The following is a 27,706-nucleotide window of genomic DNA, read 5'->3' on the forward strand; positions in this document are numbered from 1 at the left end:
AGTTTAAGTAAAAGAAGCTTCAAAAGCTTCTGGGGTTTGTATCATTTGAAAATTTGAACATAGAACACAGCAGCAATAATTAGAGGAAAAATACATATAGAAAATGTTGCATTTTCAATTCAGTGTAACAGATACCCTAAGTGAAAAATTAACCACCAGAACTAACCACCCCCCCCCGAAATTAAGATATCAATGAGAGACAAATTTCCCCAAGTTTAGAAATTATATGTAGTTCAGTAATTAGATCAAGTCCAAGATTTCCTTAGCAAACATGCAAAAAACACCAAAAAAAGATGTGAAACTACCACACTCATTACTATCATTTTATTTGTAGGAAAAGCACCAGACAGTTGCATGCAGAGCAAAACCAACAAACTCTGAACATTCATCCTTCAATACTATCACTGTTTCAAATCATTAAATAAAAAATAATCCAAGTGCATTCAAGTACTTGACCACCCAATTTCAGTTATGCCGATCTTTAGGTAAATCCCTGATTACACATGTTCGCTCATTACAAAAGAATGGGATACCGTGTTGAATTTAAAAAGAGACTACAATGGAATGTGAATTGGCAGCGGAGCAAATCAATTAGGTACCTATCTCACTGTCTTCATAGGAAATAAGGGCTGAGGGAAACTGGGGTTTGTGTCATCAAATATAGACATCCGAAGTGTTATCTAATAAAGAAATTAATGCCACCAGTGTGTACCAGGTTCCAAGCAAAGGCTCATTTGTTACTGCTGCAAGCTCTCAAAATGTTGGTTTTAAATAACTTGCACTCCTAGAATGACCGAATCCCAAATGTATTCCATACTCACAGGAGCTGAGGTTAACTTCTTTTTTGCGGCAGCAAATACAGACTGCAGTTGCAGCACTTCCAAACTTTACTATGCAGCACTGAAACAAAAAACCAGGAGGTAAGTCCTCCTGTGAAAAGCTTTTAATCCAGAGGAGAGCACCAATCTCAACCCACAAACTTCTGACTTTGGCTACCATTACCAAAATCTTGGTACCAAAATAACAAACTGCACTGCCTTTGCTTTTCAGTCTTTGGGCTAGCTGTCCACTGGGGAATCTGAAATGGAAGTGTTATGCTTGTGCTTTTAATTACCTCAAAAAAGCGTGTCTGGAGACAGCAGTAAGGAGACTGACAAGATCTTGGATTAAGTAGATATCAAAATATTTTTAAAGCAGTATGTCCAAAACCTGATTTTTTTAATTATTAGTAATACCCCCCCATACTAAATCTGATGTGTGCGTAATCACCTTCGTAGGTGTCCAGTTCAAGAGGGATGCAAGGGGCTTCTGGCAAGCTTTAGACTGGACCTTTAACAAGGTATCGTCTCAACAAAAGAATAATTTAAAAAGCCTTTTCAAATATAGTTTTAAAGAAAAGGTAACTGACAATATCTAAGAAAATATTAACCATAGAAAGGGATTTTGAGTGATACATAGTTATTTAACACTTTAATGCATGTAACAAAACTGCATACAAAAGACCATTTCAATCGATATTACTGAAAACTGTTTGGAGTACAGACCGTAGCCCCTAGTAACACACCTAAGCAATTTACATGTCCAGATAATGGTTCGCAAAAGTTACAGCCTTTCAGAATAACAATTAACAGTTAGAACTGTCTGTTTCTCTTATTTTCTCAACATTAGTTTCTTTATGCAGCGCCTTGCTTGCTTCTTCTTTCATTTTGTTCCAATTCAGCATGTTTTCAGGTGTCTGATTCCCACTGGTGGAAACAGGATCTAAAACTACAATGGATTCTGTCTCTTTTTCACTGCTAGAAGCCTTTCTTGTAAATTCTGTATGGCTAGTTGATCTAAAGGAAGAAGAATAAATAGATGAATACAGGTAACAATTCACATATTTAGGAGAAAGAATATAAAGACACAGAAAAGCATTTCTATTATTAGTAGCACATATGACCAGGACAGGTCTACTAAACTAGTAAATAGATTTATAGATTTAACAGCTGTTACACACAGACAGTAGTGCACAAAATGCAACAGCTGCATCACCCCTCCTGAACCATTCGTTAAGCTAGCCACGGAAGATACTTAACAGGAAAAACGAACTTACAGAGCACTGAAAAAATCCTTAGACTATGAAAGAATCAGTTTAAGAATTTATTTTCTCTCTGCTCAACTTGGAGCTGGATTTAGGGGCTCCCCCATGTCCAACAGAGCAGCTGCACCCAGAGAAAACGCTACCCGTTCCTGCCGTCTGTAGGCTAACAGTCCCGCCGCCTGAAAGGAGAACGTGGCTGCTTCTCCACACCTCCATCCCAGAGCAGCTTGCGTGGGGCTGGCCCTGCACTGCACTCGGCCGTGTGGCAGGCAGTAGCGGCAGTGCAACCAGATTTTCCACCAAGGCTCGGCACCAACAGGCTGCTCATGGTTTCGCTGGGAGCGAGTGCAAACGATTTCTGAAAATTCACAGGCTGGATTTGCTGCAATACAGAGGGTGTTAGACCTACATTCCGTACCGCAGAAATGGGGTTACATCTTGACTGCTCACAGCGCAGGGATTCTTGCCGATAAAAAGCCCTCTGAGCAGGGAGGGAGGAGGGAAAGGTCAGAGGCACCAGGGTTATTTGTCGAGGCTGGCATCGTGCTATAAACACTAAAAGCACTTGTCTATATTCAAAAGCTTTGTACTAGTGTTGAAAGCGTGCAGGCAAATCCTTAGATTAGCTGGAATGCACCGGCAGAGGAGCCGGCAAACACTGGGAAAGCACGACTGGAACAAGGGGCGGATCGGGGCACTTCCTCGGCCATCTTAACGCGGCTGCGGGGGCAGACGGGCAGCTTGCAAGCACGGGCTGACCCCTCCTTCGCCGAGCTTCCCCGAGCCTGCTGGCCTCGTCTGCCTGAGCGTTTGTCACCAGGCATGCTTAGGGAGGGCAGTCGCACACACGCGCTTGGCCCACCTGTAGGCAGGTCCTTACACAATGGTATGGACACCGTATAGACGCCTACACCGATACAGCCACAGCCGCCAAACTGTGGGAGAGCTGCAAAGCACCGCGGTGCAAGAAGGTCCGACAGGCACCCGCGGGTGTGTGGCTGCGCCCTCCTGTACGGCTGCGGAATGCAACTCCCTTTGCTACTCCAGAGCCTTTTTTTTTTTTTTAAATTTTTCATGCTTACTCATAAAAAACAGCCTTCCATACTGCTAACATAACACACTCGAAAGGAAAAAGTAGGATCAACTGGAGGCCAGAGAAAGAAATTCAGCTACTGGATCCATCTGCTATGAACCACCCTTTATTGTGACAGTCTTTGTCCTAGAGAAAACAACAAAGAAAAAAAGAGGTCACCCCACTCAACAATTAGAGCACGGGGCGGAGAATGTACTGGCTCCCACCTGACGGGAGAGAGCAAACGTACAGGTTAAAAACAAATAAATAATCACAGAAACAGCAGTTGTTGCACTTTCCATTTCAGAGAGAATTTACTCAGCTTGCTACTGAAGCACTGGATATAGCAAATGAAATTCCATGTTCAAGCTTTAATTACAAGAATTGTCTCTAACATTAGAACTTCGGTGTAAGTTAATTAATGCAGAAATTGGCACTAATAGACACAGTTTCAGACTCATTTGATTATCATCAGAAGCTAGTGATTTCATAAGGAAAATAATGCTTATTTTATGCAAAAGTTGCCAATCATTCCAGAAAATACAAGGTGGGGTATTTTGAATGTTACAGCAAATTAAACTTTTTAAAGCAGTGTAACCAGAAGAGGGTTATTTTAAAAAGTGCTACCTCTGAAAAGCTGATTGCCCAACACTATAAAAATGGTCAAAGCGATAAATGCCAAGTTCATTTTTATTTCACTTTGGAGGTAACTATCTTTCAAATCCCAACAGCTGGACTATTTAATACAATCTGGTGAATCAAAGTATAATTCTTCACTGGGCTCACAGTGGGGAGTCTGCATTAGCGTATGGCAGCATTCCAGCAACTGATGCACAGCCAAACGCTCTGAAGTCGGTTTCATTTATAACAAAAATGGATAAAACGGCAATCATATTTACCACCTTGCAAGGACAGAAAAATGAAAGATGTCGATATAAAGTAGTTTAATGGAGAAAACCAGCGATTAAATCAGCGTTTCAAGCATAAAAATAAGAATTACCATTCCGACTCCATTGTACTAGCATTCCCTTCTTCAAATTCTTTACACTGTTGCAGCACCAGCCTGACAGTGCTGCAGTTACAGCTGAGGTACTGTTAAAAATCATTAACCCTATTTATCAGGTATTCATAGCTTATTTTCAATAGCTTGTCAAGAGCAGAATGCAGGTATAATAAAGTTTCGGTGCAAGAATGAACATCGTTTGGTTCTCCCTTTCAAAAAACAGGTTTTGCCGCTACAAATCAAGCTGAGACAAGCAATTAGTACAGATATAGTTAGACGCAGTTTTGAACAATTAGAAATTTGTCCAGCCAAGGTATTTGCATTTAGCTCTAGGCAAAGCTCTTCCTTCATTAAGATTGTTAATGTCATTATCAGTATTCTTGTTATTTGTCCAACAATATATTTAAGCCAGAAATTGAGAACCTAGTTCTATTGTACTCATTCATAAATAATTATTCCTAAGTCTGCATATATTTTTATGACTAAACACATAAAATCTGTACTGTGAAATCCAGATTTAGATGCTAAATGCATTTTAGATTAATTGCACAGGATATGCAAAGTCCCATGCAGTCCTGAGGACTGCTTGTGATATAAGAGTCTCAAAAGCAATATATTCCATTTATATAGTTACAGACGCTACAGAAGGTGTAAAAATAAAGGGTTACGCCTGACGGGCCGTCTGTGAACTAGTACTGCTGTGCCCTTTGTAAATAATATACAGTCAGAGTACAAAAGGACAAACTAAGAATTGAATTGTCAACCGAGACTTGGATTTTCTTTGTTTCCTCTGGTTAATATTATAACCTTGGTATTATTTAACCTTTCTTGGTGCTCTATTCATGAAATCATTCTAATACGTTTCCAGTAGAAACTGGAATTTTATGTAAATACCATGGAAAATTTTACTGGATGAAGTCCCATCCAATTTCTTAACAATACGTAAAAGCAGAAGGCTAAAGGAAACCATTCAAAGGAAACACTGTAGGAAAATCCATGTTTTTTTACAGCGTATTTAGAAAACACTGGCAAAAATCTATTCCAACAAAGACTGGTTTTGCAGGTACATAGTTAAAGCATGGGAGACTCCATATGGATACCCCACCCAGAATCCAAGCAGGCATGAAGTCGTTTCTGCTACGAGAGATAACACTAACATGGCATCAAATCAGGACACTTTGTCTTTCAGCGAGTATCCTCGTCTAGGACACTGAAACAGCTCTCATCTCCCTTCAAAGCAAAATTGCTTTCAAAACCAAAATACAGCTCCACCGGTGCTATTCCTTACTCCCCAGAAGATGAGATTTGAAGCCTTAAGCTGATTTGACAGTTGTTCACCACCAGTTGCTTCTTTAGGAACACTCAAAAACCAGGTCCCCATGCCAGTTATAGCTTGCTATTTGCGCAACTGCTGCCCACCCTGACCCCAGCATTCCCATTTACCTACAAGATTCCCGTAACTGAGGACCAACATCACCTGTGCAATAAAACTCATACTCCAGTCACTACGTCCTTTCTAAACTACCACACTAGGAGGGTTTGCCACGTAAGAGCAGCTCCTGCCTCTGACCTGGACTAACCAGCCCACGGCGTCAGCCCGTACAGGCGAGCGGGTCTCAGCTCGGCAGAGTGCCACCGTGGTCCATCCGTTGCATGTCAGACCACAAGAGGTGAGTCAGTTTTATCCTCAGTCAAAAACTTGTACTGAGAACAAAAGCTGTAGATGTGTTTATTAAATATTTCAGAATTTTTAATAAGGCAGGGGAATACAACAGACAGGACTAAAGGCTAATACTGAACAATAGTGAAAATAGACCAATTCCAAGTCTTGAAAGTCTCCAGTGAACAAAAAATTCCATCACATGACAGTATTTGTCAAAAGGAAATTACAGGGAATACAAACAGTGACACTAGTGAATTAGTCTGTTAGTTCCCTCCTCTGATAGTGCCAGTACTATCTGTAACACCAGACATCTGCAAAGAAAGTACAAGAAACTTTCTCTAATTCAGGAATGCCCCTGCTAAATCTGGCCAAGTAGAAAGGTGGTCAACATAACAGCGAGCAGAACGGAACTGCAGACAATCTTTAGTATGGAAATTGTTCCCATTTCTAGGTGCTTTTTCAAAAATGCTGAAAAAGATTGGCAAATTAATTTAAATGAAGAATCTTGGACAGCTTCTACCTGCACTGAGAGCGTACACAAAAAGTACAGTCTAAGGAAAACCTGTGACAGTAGCTTTTAAAACAGTTAAAATTGAGGAGACCTCAAACTTTCAGAACATCCCATTGTTTTCTTCATTTGTTGTTCGAACTAAATTGCTCACATTCAAGCTGCACTGGAAAACCTTTGCAGTTCTGTCTAGCTGAGGCTGAGCTGCTTCCTGCAGAGCTGGTAGATGATTCAGGGGTACTAAGATTACAGCCAGGAGAAGGAGAACAAATCCTTTAATTGTATAAAATCATCAGATTAAGACTAACCCTCTCTGTGGTTCACTCTGTTAGTGGAGAACTCTGCTGCCCAGAAACAAAATGTGTACAAAGTGCTGGGAAAAAAAAAAAAGAAATCCCCCAAAACCCAGGGACAGAGCCAGACACACCTTTCCCTTCTGTGTCTGCACACCACGGGGAGTCACGGGAACTCTCTTTGCTCCCAAGGGAACTAAATTGTCACCTATTCTCTTCTAAGCAATTGTCACAGAATTACACTCACGCTGGGTTAAACGTTTGGGAAGAGATCTGCAGAGGAAGCTACCTTAATACTGAAGTTAAGGCCTCAATTTCTCTATAGGACACACATCATTGCTGTCTTCCCCCTCAGCACCACCTTAGCGAAACTTCGCACGTTCCAAATCATCTGCTTAATGGCTTCAGACCCTTCTTCTAACAATCCCCTGCACTGAAATAACACCTCACCTAGTGGTTCGAAACCCAAAATTTTCTTCTGAATTAGTTTCTCTGAGCTATCACCACTTAGTTTGATTACAGGGAAATTTCAGAATCAACCTGTATTTGCTGATGTTACGCCCCTTTTCCACAGTCCCTCCTTTGGCAACGCCCAGGAGTGGCCCAGCTGGAGGCCAGTGCTCCGGTAACACCTTGGTTACACAGGAGCAACCATCTTAGAGTCCTACTTCAAACAAAGACTGACACTCCTTACCCCACCAGTATTTAGGTTAGGCTGTCACTGACTCGGGGGCAGGGAGGATCCAGGATTTTCCTCAGTGAGCTGACTTCTGTCTACGTATTGTTCACAGATATTTTTCCAAGTCTGGGTCTTTTTCAAAGGCGCGACCTTCTTTCTCCATAAGAACGGATGTGCTCAACTGTTACTCAACGTGAATAAAGAATGATGAATAGGGCTGTTCGCATTTAAATGTCTGGAAGTATTACCTCCTCCTTCAGCTTACAAGCCTTAGTGAATGGATGGTGCAGCAACTATCCCTCAGGTTTCCTATAGGAAACTGTACATTAAAAGCTCAGTGAAAAAAAAAAAACAAAAAACCAAAAAACACTGCACTGCAAGAGACACCTGGTAATTACGAGACCTGCAATCCTTTACTGTGCTATAAAAGCTTTGCTTGGCTGCTGCAAACAGTTGAAGCAGGTCACACTTTTGTCAAGATTTCAAGGAACTGCAAACGATGAGACAGCTGCATCCTTTTACCCCAGGTATGAATAAGGAGAAGAGGAGCCACTATAAATCTTTGGTACACCTTTGTCATTTAGGGTATCTGGTCAAAGCAGCATACTGCTTGTTTAGTTAACACAGTCTACTTTAGGAAACAGTGCAGCGCAACAGGAGCAGATGCGTGGAGGGGAACAGCCTGTGCTTCAGACCGATGTCCTCGTAACACACGTTTCAGGGGGGTTATTCCTGAACTAGCTCTCGGGTGGTCCCCGGGCCAGGCATTAAAAGCTGGATCACGTCTTCTGGTTTAGTTTCCCTCATCCAATGAATCCAGGGATCCAGTTTATGCACCAAGACCACTCCAGGATACAAATTAGAGCACAGCAAATGGGGACAATAGGGAGATTTGCTTCAAAGGTGCTCTGCTGATCCAAATGAAACTGCTAGTATAGATGTATTCAGGGAAGCCCAGAAAACTGCCTAATTACAGAGCCAAGTTGTCAGACATATTAGGCAAATGAACTTCCTTCTGATATCTGCTTCAAATGAGCCCTGTTTTGAAACAGCACTTAACACACCTCGGCGCCTGGAGGCTGCTTCTACTAACCTTTGCTGTAAACAGTACCCAGGAAAAAAAAGAAAAGTAATTCCACTTCCACATGGCATGAAGCATCTAGGTTATTTCTGCTCCTCCCTGCCAGCCCAGTGGCAGAAGAGTGTAAGAGCCCCAGCACCTTCTCTCTCGCTGGAAAACCATCCTCAGCAATGAGCCTTTCCAGTTAAGCAGGTTTACATGCAAAGAAGCCCTGCAGTACTAAGGACTCTGGCCCATCACATTTGTTTTAATGCTTTAAACAGATAAATCGAAGTGAAATGTGTCTTTTAGGATGTCACTGAATAGGCAAGCTGAGAAATAAATTGAGCTTCACATATGCTTTTATAACACATAACAACCGTGACTGTCAACACAAGATCCTTTTCACTGTCAATTCACCACGCATTCTGCGAGACCTTGGGGCCTGCAATTATTTCATTTCCTTTCTTGTAAATGCAATTTCCACTTAGTTTCGTGGAATAAAAGGTAGGCAAAAGGTGGTAGGAGTTGCTGTATTTTCTGATTAAGGTTATCTGTTCAAAATTGTAGAAATTCACAAACTAAAAATACAGTATTTTTCAGGAACAACCTCACCTTTCTGTCAAGGTAGCAGTTCAAGAAAATGCAATGGCATTATTCATGTCAAATTAGCTGTTGAACAAATCTTCATTTTTCTGATTAAAATGAAGATCACCTTTCTTCTAAGGATACTTAAATGAAATAAAAGGGGAAAATACGTATGATTGGAAAAGGCATTCCGCTTTTAAAACTCAATGCGTATTAAATAAAAATGTAGGGCACAAAAGGAAATTGGGCTCTTTATCCATTCAAAAATAAATGATAAAAGTACCTGCAGGAGAGTGAAGTAAATATCAGTTCATAAAAATAGATGCAAACTGAATTTTCAGCTCATTTGTCGTGACTTACTCCTTTGAACCAAGCAATGGAGGCTTGCTTGAATTGCTACCGGTGGTATTTTTTAACTGATAGAACAGGAAATCAGAGGTTTCATTAGTCATGATTACAATATTCTGCTGACCTGATCTGTCTCATCTATTTCCTTTTCTTGAAGTGACAAACTGACAAACAACCTGGCAAGGGAACTGAAGTAAGTACACAGCCTAATTTCAAAAGGAGCTTAGTATTGTTGTAAAACAAACCAATCCGCCATGGGATTTGCCTGAAATAAGTATTTCTGAAGTGGGTTTAACTCTTTGATGCTTAACTGGCACCTTGGGTCTTCAATCTGTTGTGACAAAAGATTCTTCAGCCCATCTGTGCAAATGCAGGACTAGCTGTATCTTTTTTTTTCTTTTTTTTTCTTTTTTTTAGAATCTTGAGATTTCAAGGGAATTCAGAATTTTTACCAACAAGCATTTAAGAGTAATAGTCAGGACTTGTTTTGGTCCAACAAAAACTGGCCTGCACACCTGCATACAGACCACTATGACTTACTGTTTTTTAAGTGATTCTATTTTTTAAAATATTGTACTAGAAGTACCTTTTTGTTTAAATGAAGAGTTAACTATGTAACTATCATCCCTCTTCTCTTCAGGATATGGAAAAAAACCTCAACTTTGCTATTCCTCAAAAACTCTTCAGTTGGTTGTTTGTTTTCAGAGAAGATGAATTTTTTTTAAGAATGTTCACAGGTTTTACAAGAAACGAACTTCTTACAGAGAATTAAATTTCTACCTCCATCTGAGACTGGAAATTATTTGAGGAGTCAGTGGTAAACAGCTACAGACTGCACATTTATCCTGTTAACCAAAATTTATATTAAATCGCTTTCAAAATGCACCAGCTAAACAGATCAGGAACTAAAATATATCTAGAAATCCATATTCTACTTACTGTAACGTAGGCTTGGAGCCTGTGACACCCTTAAGCTGGTTAGAGACAGGACCTGAGTCAGGTACTTTGGAACTGAATTCCGTCTCCAGTTCTTTCTTGTTCAATGCTGTTTGTGCGGCACTGGCTCCCAAACCCAGCACAGGCAGAGATTTTGATTCTGATGTGGCCAAGATTCCAGTGGGACCTAAAAACCCAAAGAAAGTGTAATGCTTCTGTTTTCCGGATTGACTGGTCTAGAAACAACACATAAACACAGCAGAATTCAAGCTAGCTGCAGAAATCCAAATGGACTTTTAAAGAACAGCATCCAGTGCACAGAAAGTATCAAAATACCATATTTGCAGCTTCTGCTCTCCCTGCCAAGATTAACCCTTTCTTGTACCACAAGCAGGGCTTGCCAAATCGACACAGTGGTGCACTCAATCCCCTTGCCTCCTGGGATGGCAAGTCCTGCTGCCCACACACAGTAGGCAACTCACTTGTACCAACTCACAACTTGCCAGTGCTTTCCCAGCCTGAAGTGCAGCTGGAGTGACAGCCAAACAACAAAAAAGCTGTCCTCATACTGAGTAGCCAGTGAACTGACTACCACAAAGTTCAAGCTAAAACCATACAGTGACATTAAAACCAGCCACTTCTGCATCGACAATGGCACGGACTTGCACTTGCACAGGCTGTGTTTCTAACCAGGCAGAACATCAACGGTTTCTTACAGATGATGATAGTAAAGTATAGCTTAAAAACTGCAGACCCTTGCTCTGCAGAAGAGGTTAATTCAAAACATTAGTCCTAAATCCTCATTCCTCTGGCTACCATTACTTTCAAAAGTATTTTCACAGTAGGCTATTGCCCCAGTAACAATATCTGAGCTCCATGCAGGAGAGAGGAACCTGTGTATATATATATGGCTGTGTGTGCAGAAAATCCTGACAGAGGCATCTCTTTCCCCCAGAGAAAATGGGGATGAAAAGCAACAAGTGTGGTGGGGAAGTGAGTCACTGTAGAAGTAACCAGAGTTCTCCATAATGACTGAAATGGAAATGGTCTGGAAGAGAAAGTAAAGCTTCTAGAGTCACTTAATGCAGGGAGAGAAGAGGACTATGAGAGAGTCCAGCCACTTACTGCCGCTGTCCTGGTCAGTGGTCACCTTGCGGCGGCGCAGAACTCGTTCCAGCTCTGTTTCACTGCTGTCTGTTTCGAGGGACTTTAAGCTTCGGGAACTAGTGGATTTGTTCAATGTGTCCTACAGCAAGAAGCAGGCATGAAAAGCTCTCTGAGGATGTATTATGCCTTGCCAAACATCCCATACACACAACATGAGAACCTTTTAAGCAGCAGAAAAGCAACTGCAGTTCTGGACCAGTGTGTGAAGCTCTCTTTAGTACAACAGCTGGAGCTTGGCTCACCACTCCTCCCCTTACTCGGATTTCACAATGTAGGGATGCTGTGGTTCACTAATGAACAAACTCTGATGTTTGCAGGGAACTGCCAACTTCCTCCATCTTCATACATAAAGGATCTTAAACTGCTAGAGCGTTACCATGCCCATAATTAACCTCTATTAGCAAAAAGCTAAAGATCCATATTTTACCGCTCCAACATATTTTTATATTTTAGCATGGTCCTGTGTCACTGCATCCTGGTGTGTAGACATATCTGCAGAAGTCAGTATGTACTAGCTGCAACTGCAGCCTGTTATTATATCAAATAATCTAGATGATCTGGCATAAACCTGAGCCTATGTCCACATACTTCATGGTTTCTCTTACACACAGAATTAGACCTCAAGTTGAAACACCTTTTTACACATACAAAATAGAAATCCATGCTTGCCTTATTCCAAGGTTAGTATTTTGTGTCAGCTAACCTGCAAATCCAGCAGCACTTGTCTTAAGGAAATTTAAAAAAAGGGCTTTGATCAAAGCCTGAAACCTCCCAGAATTGCCCACATTTTAACATGCACATAGTGCATACTGCATTCATTTCCCAACTGACAAGAGTCAGTTACTAAATCAGCACCCACTTGACTGTCAAATTTCCCCAAAATGTTCATAATGCAACTGAAAATTTGGGACCCATGTGCTATTTCATTCTCACTCTGAGTCTTGCCATCTTTTGGAATCCCATTTATTCAGCCTTCCGAAGCGTGTGGTATAGCATCTATCTGGAGCATAAATAACATACTCTCAACATCTTTGGTTGAAAAGCACATAACTTCTGAGCAGAAATAGCAAATTTAAAAAAAAATGGCATTGCAAGTTGCAAAAGCTGCACTACTTTCAGCTACTAATTCTTCACCTGCACTCAAAAGTTAAACTATTTTCTTCAGCGACTATTTGAAATTTAACTGAGCAGGTACACTATTAATGAGTATACGAAAGCAAATTGCGCAACGGAGTCACTCAAACTCTGCAATTCACAGAACATAAATGTGTTTTGTTTGTAACAATTACATGGAGGCCTACATGAAATGCATAATTAGCATAGTAACAACAAATGTTTACTCTATCACATCCCACCCCCATGTTTGTTGTCTGACTGTGCATAATGATTGGTCTCAAGAATAGACTGGAATTGGTTTTTATATAGTTTGTCTCGTACTGCAAATATCCTGAAGGGCTCAAAAGCAACAAGCTAGATACGGACGTATGGTGACCATAGGTTTCTTTCTGCTCCCTCTGAAGTACATAATCAAGTCTCCCCTGATGTCAGTGACACAGTGTCGGAGAAACAAAATAGCTATTAGAAAATGAAAATTCGGCAGGATCACTGAATCCAACCCTCACTGATCCAAACAGCACACCACAGCAAACCATTCACATACTTACAGAGTTCCATTTAAAACACAATCTCTGTGTTGCATTTTATTCCTCTTCTATTTACCTCCTCATTTAGTTGTGTGTCCCTCTAATTAGAGCTTGGCATTAAGGTCTGGGGGCTCTCTAGATAATTTCTTCCCTTCTCTCCCCGCTTTCATGTGGCCAGAGAACAGTATGTTTAACATGTCATTGGTGCCACACTCATGGTTTTTACATCGCAGCACATGCTGTGGCTACACTCTTTGCTGTACTGTCTTGCATCAGCCAATGCAATATTGAAGTTATTTTTATAAGGGCTGTTGAGGTGCTATCATGGATGATTAGAACGATAAGCCTTACCTTCTGTGGAGTGTATTTGAAGCATTTTGCTTTGATAGGGGTAGAATTTCACCATTTTTCACCTTACAAAGGCAAAATTTCACCTGATGTGCCAAAGTTGCACTTCAACTTTAAAAGCTTCAGGATCACAGAAATCAGAGAGCAAGTACTACAGCTCCTTCTGACTGATACAATTTTAGCACTTGTGCAAAAGAAACAACCAGTTAAATAAGCAATGCAATATAAGAGTAAAGGACAGACCAGCAGCCAATAGCAGATTGCTCTTAGCAGGACCAAACACAAGGCTAATGTTTTTATGTAGTGATGAATGGGTATGTGGACAGCTATTCAGAATCAATTTTTCTGCCTATAAATGTAGACAAACTAGAAACCTCTCACTCTTCTTAGGCTATGTCTACATTAACAAGAAATTTGGTGCCTCAGGAGAGAGCAGGAGTTCAGAGCAGTTGATGATGAGAACCCTACATCTACCATATATGCAGTTCGGGGGCTTTACTTTGGACCAGGTTTATTCAGCTGCCTCTCCCTCCCTCCACATCCCCACTGGGAGAGTTTCCAAAGGATCTATGGCAGGTGCAGACCATAACATCCCCTCTAGTGGCAGAAGCATACAAATCCGGAGCAGAGTTAACAGGCTAGTTTTCTCCAAAATAAATTCTGTTAGCAAGACCAAACCCAATCTTTCAGTTGGACCAAAGTCAAAAGCAGAATTGAGGGATTCACTCCAAGACTGCTGTACAGCTTCAAACCAAAACACTAATGCAAAGCTTTCAAACAGTCAGCTATTTTGTGCAGAAGGCCCTGTCAGCTCAATGAAAAGAAAAAAATGAAATATAAACTACAAGTTTTCTTACCAGAATCCCTTTTAATTCTTTCATTGCACTTTCGGAGGGCTTTGGTGTTTCTGGCTGTAAACAAACATATGCATGTTAAAAAACACATGAAATGGACCATGACAGACTTTGTACCTGAAGACAGTCATCGCATGAGGGCCTACTGCACAGGCATGCGGTTGTATGATGTCCCTCTGCTCTCTCCTCTCATGGGCACATGATTAACATTCAATCTATTTTCTTATACAGATGAAGGGAAGAGTCTTAGCTCTTAACACAGTGAATCATAGCCCGTACATAAGGAAAGATTATGCTTTTGTGAAGATAGTAAGCAGTATTTTATAGTAGCCACATTCAGATATTAGTGCTAAGTGTTGCATAAATGGAAGAAATACTGCTAAATGCTATCTAGTTCTCGATCCTTACACAATTCAGTTATTCTCTCCATGCTTTTTGTTTCTCAGTAGCTGTTTGTTTACAAGATGTTTGCTTTCAGTTCCTCTCTGTGTCAAAGAAACTGGGCTTCTATTTACTTACTGTTGGCTTCACTTCTTTTTCTGTTCTTCAGATATACGCTGCTCTAATTCATTTTATTCAAAATCAAGCAAAGCAAATGAAGTGAGGCAAATGTATTCTTTTGAATGTTTTACAGAAAGCCAGATTTATTTTCAGTGTAAATTACTGTACTTAGCTAATATTATTGCTCTGCTATTTATTCCAAACCTTTGTTTTAGGCCTGCTTGACTGGTTGACTGGTCTCAGATGAACTCCCTTTTTAATCCTGTCCATCATTTCTTCAACAGCTTGTCTCTTCAGATCCGTAACTTCTTCACCTGTTCCAAAAATCAAAGAGAATGTCACATTCCAGATACAAACTACAGAGAAATAGTACAAAGAAAAAAAGCATGTTAAACAGCCTCCTAAACAGCCTGCTTGCCATATACAGCCAGTTACCATAATCATAAATTAGTTTTAATGATGAAACAGCATTTATGTATACAATGTATTTAGTTATACTCCATGCAGTAGGTCTTCCTGCCTGTATGTGTGATGCATATTGCTCATGTTCTATCCAAATCCATGCTTCTTCTCAGTTTTATTAAAAATGTAAACGATAAGCATAAATATATAGTCTCCTTTTTCTCCTCATAAGTGGGCTCTTCACAGAGACTTTTCTTACGGGACCACTGTAATATTCTTAACTTTCGCCACCACAAAGAGGCACTTTACATTATGCTGCATACATCTATATGGTAGCAGAAACCAGCAACCTCATCTCTAGTTATCGGGAATTCTAGTTTCTAGATACAGCGCTGTTAGCTATCCGGGCTATCAGCTAAACTGTCACAAGCTCTTCAAGGATGAAATGCCAATCTACACACATTGAGGATCCAGCCATGGACTTCACAAACGCCAGACCACAGTGCCTGCAGAAGTTTGGATAGAAGCAGGGCCCAGATCCTGAAAAACACAAAGCTTCTACAACCGTTTGGGAATTGCAAAAGCTCAGTGCTATAGGCCGAAGCACTGAGGACTGAAGTATACAGCCCCACTTCCACTGTGTCTCTTCACTCTAGCTCAGCAGAGATTTCCACAGCTTCACTGACACAGGACAAGCTGATCATGCCCCATGGTGAGGCCTATCTGCAGCCCCTCATACGAGACATGTTTGGTCGTCTTGTTTCAGATGGGTTTAATACGAGACATGTTTTGGTCGTCTTGTTTCAGGACATGGTTTAGGGGACATGGTGGTTCTGGATTAATGGTTGGACTTGATGATCTTAAAGGTCCTTTCCAACCTAGTGATTCTGTGATTCTGTGATTCTGTAATAAAGGACCTTGCTGGAACAATGCACCAACATCTCAGACTGAACTAAACCCACACATTTAAAGAACACTGCATCAAGTTAAAGGGCAAAACTTAAATACCAAGAAAGGAAACAGTTGATTTTTCAAGATATTCAGTATCAGGACTGTAAAATACTCAAATGAAACGGGAAGCTGTGTGATGAACTTATACGATACCTGTTAGCTTATCAGTGTTCTGTAAAATGTAACAAGACACCTAACGTGCCATACCAAAAAGCGGGGAGAGGGAAAAGTACTTAAAGAAAATACATGGAGAAATATGGTCGACGCTATTCAAAGCTGCAACGTTTTACCTTATATAACAGGAATTTAAAATAGGTTTTCGCTCTCTCACTTGTCAGGGTACTATTGATGACTCATAGAAATGCAGTAAGCCTATTTAACGTCAGGCTTTAACTTCACAAACAGGCTGTTTCAAATATAAAAGCTTAATTGGTGGCATGGGATAGAAACCACTCATTCCAAGTCCTTAACAAGGGTCAAAACAAACCTCAAGTTGGGTATAATAACTAGATCAAGAAAGAACTTTCCCCCTTTTTTTATTTTTATTTTAAGAACAGCTCAACTATTAAGAGAAGAAGCAGTTTATATGTGATTGAAGAAAGGTCAGAACTGTTAAAGTTTGCTAATAAATAATGAAAGAATGGGGTGTAAAGAACTTATAGTGAATTTCATAGTATTTCCTGCAATCACTGTAACAGTCTCAACAAAAAGGTGTAATCAAAACATCTAGGACGCTTCAAGGTAAGGAAACTTGATAAATGAAGGCAACATAATTGAACTTTTACTGAAAGATGAGATTGACTCTTCATCAGAGATCTCAGTATAAGGTCACTTCTCCAATTATTTTACCCAGACGATCCCCCAAGGGACCTGCCCAAGTCACCCCATTCCTCAGTTCCTCACCTGAAAAATGGGAGGGGTAATGCTTCCTTTCCCCCACTTTCTGCCTGTTGGTCCCATCCAACAATCCAGCCATGCTTACACACCATTATAGTCTGCTAACAGTGATTTTTTTGTTTAACAGTTATATCCTGTAATTTCAGCCAGGTTCCCTTCTGCAGCCCCCCCCTTTGTTTAAGTGGCAGCAAATGAGTTAAGCAATTCACTGCAACAAAATCCTGCTCTTTCAGAAGGAAGAGACAAACAGTGAGAAAAACCTTCGTTATTTAACTGGCAATGCTTGTCTAACTAGCTCTGACTCTTCAGGCACTCATGATCATTTGTAAATCTGTACTTAATTCCTGTTCTCAACCTACTAAGTTTCCAGCTTCCATTAACAACAATAAAATGCAATTTCAGCTGTTACGTCGCATGCAGAGCCACCTTAGTGCAAGATTCTGTTTTGGTTTAGGTTTTCAGTATTATTAAAGGATTAGCATTACAGTCAACTCTGAGTGGTAATTTCATAAGATATGAATTGATGGATGAAAACTGAAGCATTTATCAAACTAGCTCTGTGGAGAGGCTCTGGACAGAAGAAATCACAAACAAGAAGCCATTTGCAAGTTGGAAACTTCCCTTTGTTATCCTGTGTATAACCTGCTCTCTGCTTAATGCTTGTTGGATTTGTTCTTCTGCCTCTTCCAGATAACCTCTGGAAGTGCAAAGCCCAGGACATACTGTAGCTGCAGCTACATGCTGTAATGTCTCCAGTGTAGAGGCACAGGTTGAACCTCTCAATGCTGCTCTAGTGCAATTGCTACAGGCAGTATCAAACTGCCAGGGTGTGACCCAACAAGCTGCACGGAGCCATTGTAACAGCATGGGGCCTAAACCCAACCACCCTGTTCTCCCCATCTCACCCAGCACGTCACCATACCCAAGCTAAGTGCTTATCTTGTCAGGTCCTTCTGGCCTATAATAAACATGACCACACCCTCCCCAAGGGAATAAAAAGAACGATAATTTTTTCTGCCACATCAGTGAATGAAATCAGCTCAGCGACATATCTAATAAGCATGAGAGCCCGAAGCAGGAAGATCAGAACTTTTTTTCAGTTACAGCAAGTGCTAGTTCTTCCCTTAAGGTTTTTGATCTGCAGCCTCAAGCATTGTTCATACTAAGATCCATTTGGAAAAAATAAATGGGATGCTGATCACCAGCTCAGTTGTGGGGGCACAGATGGCTACAAGGGCTATGCAAATTTCCTTGCGATCTCAAGGAAGCCTGCAGTACCAAAGCTACAATGCCAAAGATACCACTTCCTATCTCAGAGCACATATGACTGGGCTGCAATCACATTTCTGGACTGCAAGGTAGATGAATACGCTGGGACATGGCTAGCAGTTGTTCATGTTGACAATTATAAGCATTTGCATCACTGTCTGTACCCACAGTTCATCTTCACTAACTGCATCTGCAGTATCCAGTGAATAATCCACAGGCCTTGAGAAAGGATGAGCCATACCTGACTCCTGCTGAGGAGGTTTCTCCTTCTTACTCACGTTGGTGTTGGAGTGGGATCTCTTGCGAATCATTGACATGAGAGACCTTTGGGGAAAATGAAACTGCAGATTGTCATTCTGTCCTGTATTACACACTGTTAGAATGAACTTGAACATGACACAAACAGCTTGCTTATACCTGATTATACAGCTAGTTACAGAAGACTCATTTAACAGTTCTTGAATGCAAATGTATGTACTGAATTACCCCCCACAATGCCTCCCATCAAAATGCACCAGAGAAATTTATTTCTTTTTAACAGACATTAACCACAAATCAAAACACTCCAAGATCTGAATATTAAAAGACAGTGTCTCATTGTGACACATGACAAATTGAAGCTGCTCTGGAAAATAAAAGGAAGGAAGAGCTGTAGATGTGGAAGTATTGTTCTCCAGGGGACACTTAAATATGGTGATCGGTATCTCCTCACTAACCCCAGGTTTGTAATCTTCTTTACAGTGTCAAAATAATTATGCCTTCACTATAGTCAAAACGTAAAAGTCCAGGCAAGGAAATTATTAATCTTAAATCCCAAGTCCTATGTGCATCTGATGTGTCAGTGGGGCCTATCACTCCCTATTGAACATTGCTCCTCACGGAGTGGAGTGACCTCCCCGACACACAGGATCAAAAATCTGTCCCAGAAAAAAGCATCATCCAGTGCCAAGGCTCTGAAACCACCTCTATGCACATATATGCTTCACAGTGCCTGAAGGAAATACTCTGATTTAGCTACTACTAAAACGAATAGTGTCATCTATTCCAAATAATAAAGGGCATAAACTGGCAAAACAAAACAAAAAAACCCCTCCCGCAACACCCACACACAGTTAATTCATGCTATACACTAGTGAGAAAGAATCAAGCATGACAAATGAGTTAACAGACATACAAGGAGCAAAACAACAAACACAAATGTTCAGAAAATGCTTAGTTTGGACTTCTAAAAGCAAAGTTGCACAGAGGGATGAATTCTCCCTAGTAATCATCTCTAGTCATATATTTAACACAGCAGTTAACAAGACTCCTGTATAATTTCTATTACAGAAGGTTAGAAAGTGTCATCAAAGTCCATTTATTTTTAAAACCAAGCAGCCAATATGAAGATTAGCTGAGTTCCTAGTTAATTACTAGGCACACTTTAGGGCTTAGTTAATTAATTTGGGTCTAATGCCTCATACATCATCAGGTATGGTCATGGTCATGCCCAGCCTCTTTTACAGTTCTTTGCAAGGATCAGGCTTAATTTTGATAATTTTGCCCAAAACTGCTTGATGATAGGGTGGTGATTTTCTGTTATGTTCTCCTTTTTTTCTTTTTAACTTAAGAAAGCAATTGTGGGAACTCAGTGGAGTCTGCATTTTCATCTCCAGTATCCAACAGGAAGGCACATACTAATCCAATATATCCTTTGGTTCAAAAGGGTTTTCTTAGCAGTAGATTCAGACAAGCACTTCACAAGTCTATAATTACAGCTATCAGGTGAATAGAAAAAAAAATCTCCTAAATTTAGAGGAGACAGGTATCCCTCCTCCTCCAAAGTCACAGTCTAGACAATTTGTTAGGCTTGGCAAGGCAGACACTGTTCAAAATTGTTCAGGGTGTTAGTCTGTTGGCAGGTGGGGTAGAGTGTGTCCTGCTGGTAAAGAGCCCAAGACAGATGGAGAAAGTGTTTTTTCTTTAAAGACACTTTCCCTGCTTGGATGCAAGCTCATGCAATGTATTCTGCTTCATCAAAGCATTAATGCCGTGACCCTTGATGTAAGCACTTACCGTATAGGGTTAGGAGGAGGGGGAGGAGGAAGAGGAGGAGGAGGTGGCGGTGGAGGAGGTGGTGCAGGATTTTCAGACTGCTGTATTCGTTTTTGAAGTTCATCAACTGCGCAAGAGCAATAAGGCAAACTAGAGTGAGTTCTTGGTTTCTCACACCCGCTCTAAAAATCAACTCTGATGGTTTAAGAAAAAAAGCTACTAAATAACTAAAAACCAAACAACAAGACTAAACCATGCAATTGCTACCAAGTCCTATTTTTGGCAACATTTTCTACCAAGAACAATGTCCTAGATGTACAGGATTCTCATTAAACCAGTTACCTCCAACCCGAGTTACTTTTGAAACTAAAACGACAGGGTCCCTCATACAGGATTCTTCATAAAAAATGACAGAGCAGGGAAAAGTTTATCACATTCCTGCTACGGTCTATTTGAGGTTGTATTTGAGAATGAACTAACAACAGATGAGAGAAATGAAGAGTTTCAGCTTCCAGTCTTATCTCTGTGCCTTACTGAGGGACTTTGGTGTGTTTTTTCCCCACAAGAACAGCCACAACTGAGCAGCAGGCAGAATGGATTCTTTCTGTCCTGTTTTTGTGTCAGGTCAAAAAATGTGGAAATCACTTTTCTGCACTTGAAATGTTGTCAAATGCAATTAACCAGGGAAGGGCAGAGGAAAAAAAAAAAAAGTCTTACATTTCTTTTAGTTACAAACATTGTTAGCAATTGCTTCTGAATGCAGTAGGAATTATGCCAGAATTATGGCGTAATGATGGATTCAAATTAAAATTACAATCTTTAACATCTACTTTTAAATTAAAAAAAAAAAAAAATCAACTGATTGACTTTAAATTCCAGGTACAATCTTTATGCTGATAAATTCCTTCTGAAGGACAAATAAGTCTGGAAGGAAAGAATCTGTTGTGAAGCTTAGATCTTTTCCAAGGCAGCTGTGAAGAACTCATATGCCTGCCTAGGCATTTTTTTAAGGCTGGGTAATGTAAAAGTAACACAAAGCACTTCTTCCAAGCAAGACTGCTAACAAGCTTAAAGATAATCCTACTCTTAAGGATGTGTTTCAGAAGATCATGGCTATACACGGAGTCTTGACTAAGGATAGGGACTTCGGCCTCCTCTGACACAGGCTCCAATGCTTTCCTGCCCAGGTATCATACTTAAAATTAGCACCTGCTTAGGCCTTGAGCTAAATGAAATGAAAGCAAAGGCACATGGCAAATACTTAACCAGCCATAGTTCCACAGTTCCTATAGCGAGGCCACACACACCAGGGACCTTTTTCAAAAGCAATTTTAAATAAAGAGCGTTAGGTCAGAAATTTCCTCATTCAATAGACAGGATGCTGCAGACAAGCCAGCCACCAACCTGACAGCAATAACAGCATGAACATCTGCATTGCAACAGTTGCTCCCTCCTAAGTATTCTGTGAATCTTTCCTGTCCGTATTCTTCAGGCATTAGTTTAAATCTTAAGACATACACAGTAGCCAGCAAGACTGTTTCATTTCTTTCAGTCACCTGACATGAAACAAAATATTTGGCTACAAGTACAGAGATTTAGATGCATAATTCTCATGGATTTGAGTTTAAAAGCCCACTGGATTTGTTTGGCTAACTCCCTTTGTAGGACTCTGAAGGCAGTACCTACCTTCATAATATCTGTTGTTTTTTTTAAAAGAAAACAAAACACACACACACACCCCCCTCACATCAGCAGAAACTGTTTTCTCACATGTCAATATGAAGGGCTAAATCCTGTCTTTATTTTCACTGGTGTCTTCTATTGCAAGTCTATTAAATGGTTGGGTAGCTTGATAATTATGGGATGTTTTTGTACATCTCATACAATGCAGACTCTCCAGTCTGATAAATCACTCTGCATCTTTGCCAAAAAAAAACCCCAAAAAACAAAGCAGAGTTATCCCATTTTATTTATTTTTAAAACTAGGTAAGAAGATACATTTTAACTGAACCTGAAGGATAATGTCTTTCACATAGAAACCCATTCAGATGTATATATTTAGTTGTAAAACTCAGGGCAATCTAATGACAATATTTTTATACCTTACAGAAGTTTTACAAGGTTATTCCTTCACACACATTCTGGGCCTGACTGTTCTGTGGTTGAAGGCAGTTGCTGAACTTTGTCATGTGAAGCACAGATCTGGATGTCAGCTACACAAAAGCTGTTGCTTCTTGGATTTCAAGCATAACATGTATAATTCTCTTAGACATGCACCACTCACACACCCCCAGTTGTATCTCTGAAATGAAAGTTACTACATGACTTTACCTGAATGCTTTAGGTCTCTAGCTTTTTCTTCTGCGTTCTGACACTTAAGCTCTAGTTCCTTTTTATCTTCTTCCAAAAGTTCTAGTTGCTGTTTAAGACGACTAATCTCCTTATGCAGTGCTTGATTCTCTAGCTGCTCTTCCAATTCTTTGATCTGCAGTTGACAAATAATAGCATTCATTACAATAAAAAGTATTTTCTGTCCTTCCTTTTAAGAAATAATCCATTAGGCACAGTTATTCCCGAAAACATGGTGTTATAGTATAGGAGTGAACTACAATCCCTGAAAAAGAACAATTTTTGAATGAGAGCTGGACAGATTGTTCTGAGACATGTCAGAATTTTCTACTAAGATCCTAATTTTTTTAATCTCCTTTTTATAATACATCTTTAGCTCCAAAGTACTTAAGCTATAACATGTTCCCTTTTTCATTTTATAGAGTTTTTAATCACATAATTAGAATTTAATTTCAAACGTTTCTTCATTTGAAGCATGAGAACATTGACATTTTTGTTCTCTTACTGACTGCTTCCACTGACAGGTTGATTATTTAAACTCCCTTGTCTCAACTCACACAGATGCCAGTGGGTGAATTATGAAACATCAGGTTTAGAGGCAGCATTCAGGTGCAGAGTGGCAGTCACTTACCGACTCATATTTTGCTCTAGCCTTCAAGAAACCAGAGGTTTTCTATGAACTGGCAATTAATCTTCCAAAATACTCATTCAGAAGCATATGACATTACATATAGTCTTAGTATTGCTGCATTGATGAAAGCACAGGAACTGTGTGCTTCTTCCTAGCATTACTCCACCACCAGAGTTTTAAGAACACGCCTCACAACCACGGGAAAACTCATTTTCAGGCTTCCAAGTGAAGCAATGGTGATCTCTCCCAGTTAGACATTGATCTAGTCTAGTTTCAAAGAATATACTTGTTTAGATCCCACCATACCACTGTGCAGCACTCACCTAACATTTCCTTGCTCCAGTATGTCTGGCTTTTCCCCATGTGTTTCTTTAGCAAGCGACCAGACTACTAATGTGAACTGTCTACCCTCTCACCTCCTGGTCTTCATAGCTTGTCCCCCTAAAATACCCTTTATATTACTCAACATCCAAAATATTCTCCTGTCACCTTTTTTTCACTTAATGGAACTTCACGTAATGCTTGTAATTAAGCCTGTGCTTGACTGGCATCCAGAATAAAATATTTAACTAAATCGGAGCCTTCAGGCTGAAAAACCTTCAGGTTTTGTACTCATGGCTTACCAGTGAAACAGAAGGAGGGAATCACAACCTTCTCTGAAGTTTAGTTTTTAGATTGTAAACTCTTTTGGGGGACAAGACCTCAAATAATTCTTAACAAATGCAAGAGACTTTCGCAGACTTCTGAATGAGATGAAACGTAATCCTGTTTTACCTTTTGTTGGTGTTGAAGCCTCTCTTCTTCTAATGTATGGGTTAGCTTAGCATTGTCATCCAAAGCCTTCAAAAGCTGTTGATCAGGAGCAGAATTTTGCAGAAGCAATTGACTTTGCCTTTTCATCTTATTTTGTTCAATAAACATCTGCCAAAACAAAGCCCACCCCCAACAAAAACAATAGTTAAGCACAGTCTAATGTTATCCTGCAAAATATGGAAATTGGAAAGAAAACAAAGAAAATTAGCATTGTGTTAATATGGTAGACATAGAGGGGAAGAAGGTGAGAAGGAAGGAAGGGGAAAGGAAGTTTAGAGCAAAATTTGCTAAGCTCACACTGAAAGGAACCAGGTGTTTGCTGAGACAACCACCCACTGCTACACTTCAACTACCCTCATGTTGGCAGCATTCAGAATTTAAACACATCTCTGAATTTGTTTCCTGGAAATAGGAACAATCCGATCCCTATTCTCAGAGCTCTGGAGAGATTAAAAGAACTCTGGGTGGAGGAAAAACGCCTATGAATTCACAAGCTACCTACTCAAACATTTCTGCAAGCTTTGGCATAAAGCCCACGTTACCTGCATATATGAACGGTGGCATGTCTTTGGGATATGAATTTCAGTCCGTGTTTGTGTAATCAGTGTATGTACTTGCCTCAGGAAAAGGCATTTCAGGGCAATTTCAGCCTTTTACTTCTGATGCTTACGTTTTTTCATCTTCCCCAGTTGTATTTTTGATGTGGGGGATGGATACGTTGCAGGGGGCAGAAATAATAAAATGGTCTAGAGACATGACATTGGTAATAATATCACACATTTCTCTAGGCTTCACCTAAGAGGTGCAGAGGCTGTCAGCACATGCAGTTTCTGTAAAAGAGATCTGCTCCTTCCAGACTGCTTAGGAACTCGGAAAAAAAAGATTGCTTCCTGCCAAAAAAAATTCCTAGTGAATTTATTCAGCATCTTGACATTTCTTTCAGGTAGAGGGTTGCCCCCAGGCAACAAGGGTTTCCACTCTTGACAAACTCAGCTGTGCCTATTCTTACAGCAGAAATAGGGACTGGGTCACACTGAGGTCTCAGATGAGTGTGCACAGGTCAGCAAAGCATGCTACTCATGGCAGGAGAACAGAGAACAGCCTGAGAATGCAGACACTCCCTCAAACTGTAAAAAAACTGTTGTATAGCACAGCAAAAGCAGGAAGATATTTTAAGAATGAAGTATTAGAAATACAAAAGTGCCATGAGATCCTTTCGGATTCCCATACTATTTATTCCCAAACCAAAATTAGACACAACATATGGTTTCCTCCCATCCAGTGCTACTACTGCAATGTTACTTGAATTACTTTTTTTTTTTTAAATATAATTGAGTTTTAAAGAAACAGCAGCTGATGCAAATTTGTGGCAAGCATTCTACCCAGTGCTTTGTATGGACACTTCAACTGAGTCTTCTTAGCAAACAACTCACTCTCTCCAGCTGTACATACAGACCGAGAAGCCTGCTGACCGTGCTGAACTTTTAACTCTCAACGCAGCCTGCTTGACCCTGCGTGCCAAGAAGAGTCAATTGATGCGGCCTTAATACTAATAAAGCCTACAATGAACACTTCATTGGGCAAAGCTGTGCCATGGGGGCAGGCAATAAAAGACTGGAAGTATTCGATGAAGGGGAAATGATGAATACAGGCTCTAGTACCACACTTTGTTATAAAACAAACAAAACCAAATTTATGACAATACACAGTCTCCTGCTTTCCTGTTAAGTCAGTCAGAAGTTATTTAACCCTGACAGAAACAGCAAACATCACATTTTACCTACTGTGAACTTTCAAAGCAAAGTGAAAACTTGGGTTTCATTTTCTTGGAATCTGAAAAATAGTTTGAGCTGATAATTCCAGATTTTTGTTCCCTGAGTTTCTGACACTAAAACCAACAGAACAGTGGTGGTCCAGCCTGAGTGAGCAGAAAGCTGCTATAACCAGAAGAAAGCAAGTTGCTCAACTTGAGCAGATACTTCATCAAATGTAGAAAATTCATAGAATCATAGAATAGTTTAAACACCATCTAGTCCAAACCCCCTATTCACTTTGTTACATGCTCCTCTGCAACAAAATGAAAAAAATCCTCTTGAAGAAATGGGTGAAAACCTTTTCGTTCAGAAGTTTTCACATGTAGCCCTGCATTTTCAATTAGCTTTATAAATTGCTTTCATGACATTGCAAATACATTCCTGCTTACAATATATGTGAAAGTGTCTTCTCCATCACAAAAAAACTTTTGTTGCTTCTAATTTAATGCTGCAATCAGATACATGGAAATCAATTTCTCGTGGGGAGTCCCATCCATTTCAAACATTACTTACACATGTCCTTGAAGTACCAGCATATTCCAAATGGAAGAGACAAAACCAGACAAGATGGCCATGGCAGATAAAGCAGAAAGAGAGCTGGTGATGAACAGATTGCAAGTTTTTGAGAGGTTGCTCTGTGTGTTTGACATGGGACAAAAAAGACCCTTAGAAATTAATTCAAATTTAAAATTAATACAGTCACTCACTGCATCAGCAGGGCAGAAGCTTGACTGCCTGCACAACCCTGAATATTAATTAAAGTGACTGCTGAAAGGGCAAAACAGCTACTAAGAGGATTATTTGGACTACGTGGAATTTAACCAATTGATGGATTAATTCTGACTTTGCCACCTGCTAGACAATTATCTGCAGAGTATCCCAATCAATGCTAGAAACCTAAGTCGATGCTGGAGGAATCTACTGGAGACCACGACAGCAGCTAAAAGGCAGATCACGAAGGACAATAGTTTGCTTACTTCTATGATTTTCATTTACAAAATCTCCAACTGTTGTGCAAACCAGATACCTATATTTCCCTTGTGAGTTTACAAACAGAAGCTCCAAAGTGCAGGAAACCTGGGACTTGGCCACTTTCCATCAGCAGAGTTTGCAGAAGAACTGGGGAGGGAGAAAGGGAAGGGGTTTTTCCCTTGACCTTGATGGGGCCACACCTCATTCTCAGACCCCTGCTCTAACCATTACCCTACAGAGTGTTCGCTGCAGCTGTTTTTTGTTTACACCAGAGCTGAAAAAGGAATTCTTTCTCATTAAAAAAGTTAGAAAGCAACTCTGTTAGTGTCAAGTCCCTGGGAGCTTCGATCCTTGTTCAAGTAGCATTCAGGATATAACTGGATGTTTTTCAACTAACTCCTCTCCCAGGAGCAAAATGAAGCTAAAGGAGATGCTTTAATATTCGTATGTCACTACATATCCATCTATGCATCGTTTGGGTACTCACTATGTGGAATAACTTTTTTGTCTTAGCTACAGTTTGAAGGGAGAAGAATGTCACAATACAGCAGCACTGTTACTATACAGGAAACAGTGGTTGCATAAAGTAAAATAAAAACCAGTGGCAAATGCTACCCACTATGAATAGAATAACAAAAGGTACATAGCAAGGCAAGAGCTGAACTTCGGAAGTCTCAAACAGAAAAGAGAAGAAGATCAGCCAACTGAGCAGTTGGCCCCGATTTCAATCCTTGGCAGCATTGCTCCATCACCTCCACATCCTAGTGACAAATCAGTAAGTCTTCCTTATGGAGTGGTAACCCACTCATTTACATTTGTCACAATTTA

General features: G+C 40.2%; 1 protein-coding gene across 1 annotated transcript in view; it reads right to left on the reverse strand.

Annotated features, from left to right (window-relative positions):
- Positions 1–1,624: 1,624 nt before the first annotated feature.
- Positions 1,625–27,706, reverse strand: part of SHTN1 (shootin 1) — a gene marked incomplete at its 3' end in the record, with an annotated part of 64,880 nt that continues 38,798 nt past the window's right edge. The window contains exons 9-17 of the mRNA XM_082002402.1: positions 24,054–24,200; positions 22,631–22,784; positions 20,321–20,426; positions 18,507–18,589; positions 14,951–15,060; positions 14,249–14,302; positions 11,359–11,479; positions 10,237–10,420; positions 1,625–1,835 (exon numbers count right to left, since the gene is read on the reverse strand). Of these exons, the coding sequence (XP_081858528.1) occupies positions 1,625–1,835; positions 10,237–10,420; positions 11,359–11,479; positions 14,249–14,302; positions 14,951–15,060; positions 18,507–18,589; positions 20,321–20,426; positions 22,631–22,784; positions 24,054–24,200 (1,170 nt within the window). The remainder of the gene's footprint in view (positions 1,836–10,236; positions 10,421–11,358; positions 11,480–14,248; positions 14,303–14,950; positions 15,061–18,506; positions 18,590–20,320; positions 20,427–22,630; positions 22,785–24,053; positions 24,201–27,706) is intronic.

This window comes from Phaethon aethereus (genome assembly GCF_964289735.1).
Source record: "Phaethon aethereus genome assembly, chromosome: 7".
NCBI classification, from domain to species: Eukaryota; Metazoa; Chordata; class Aves; order Phaethontiformes; family Phaethontidae; genus Phaethon; species Phaethon aethereus.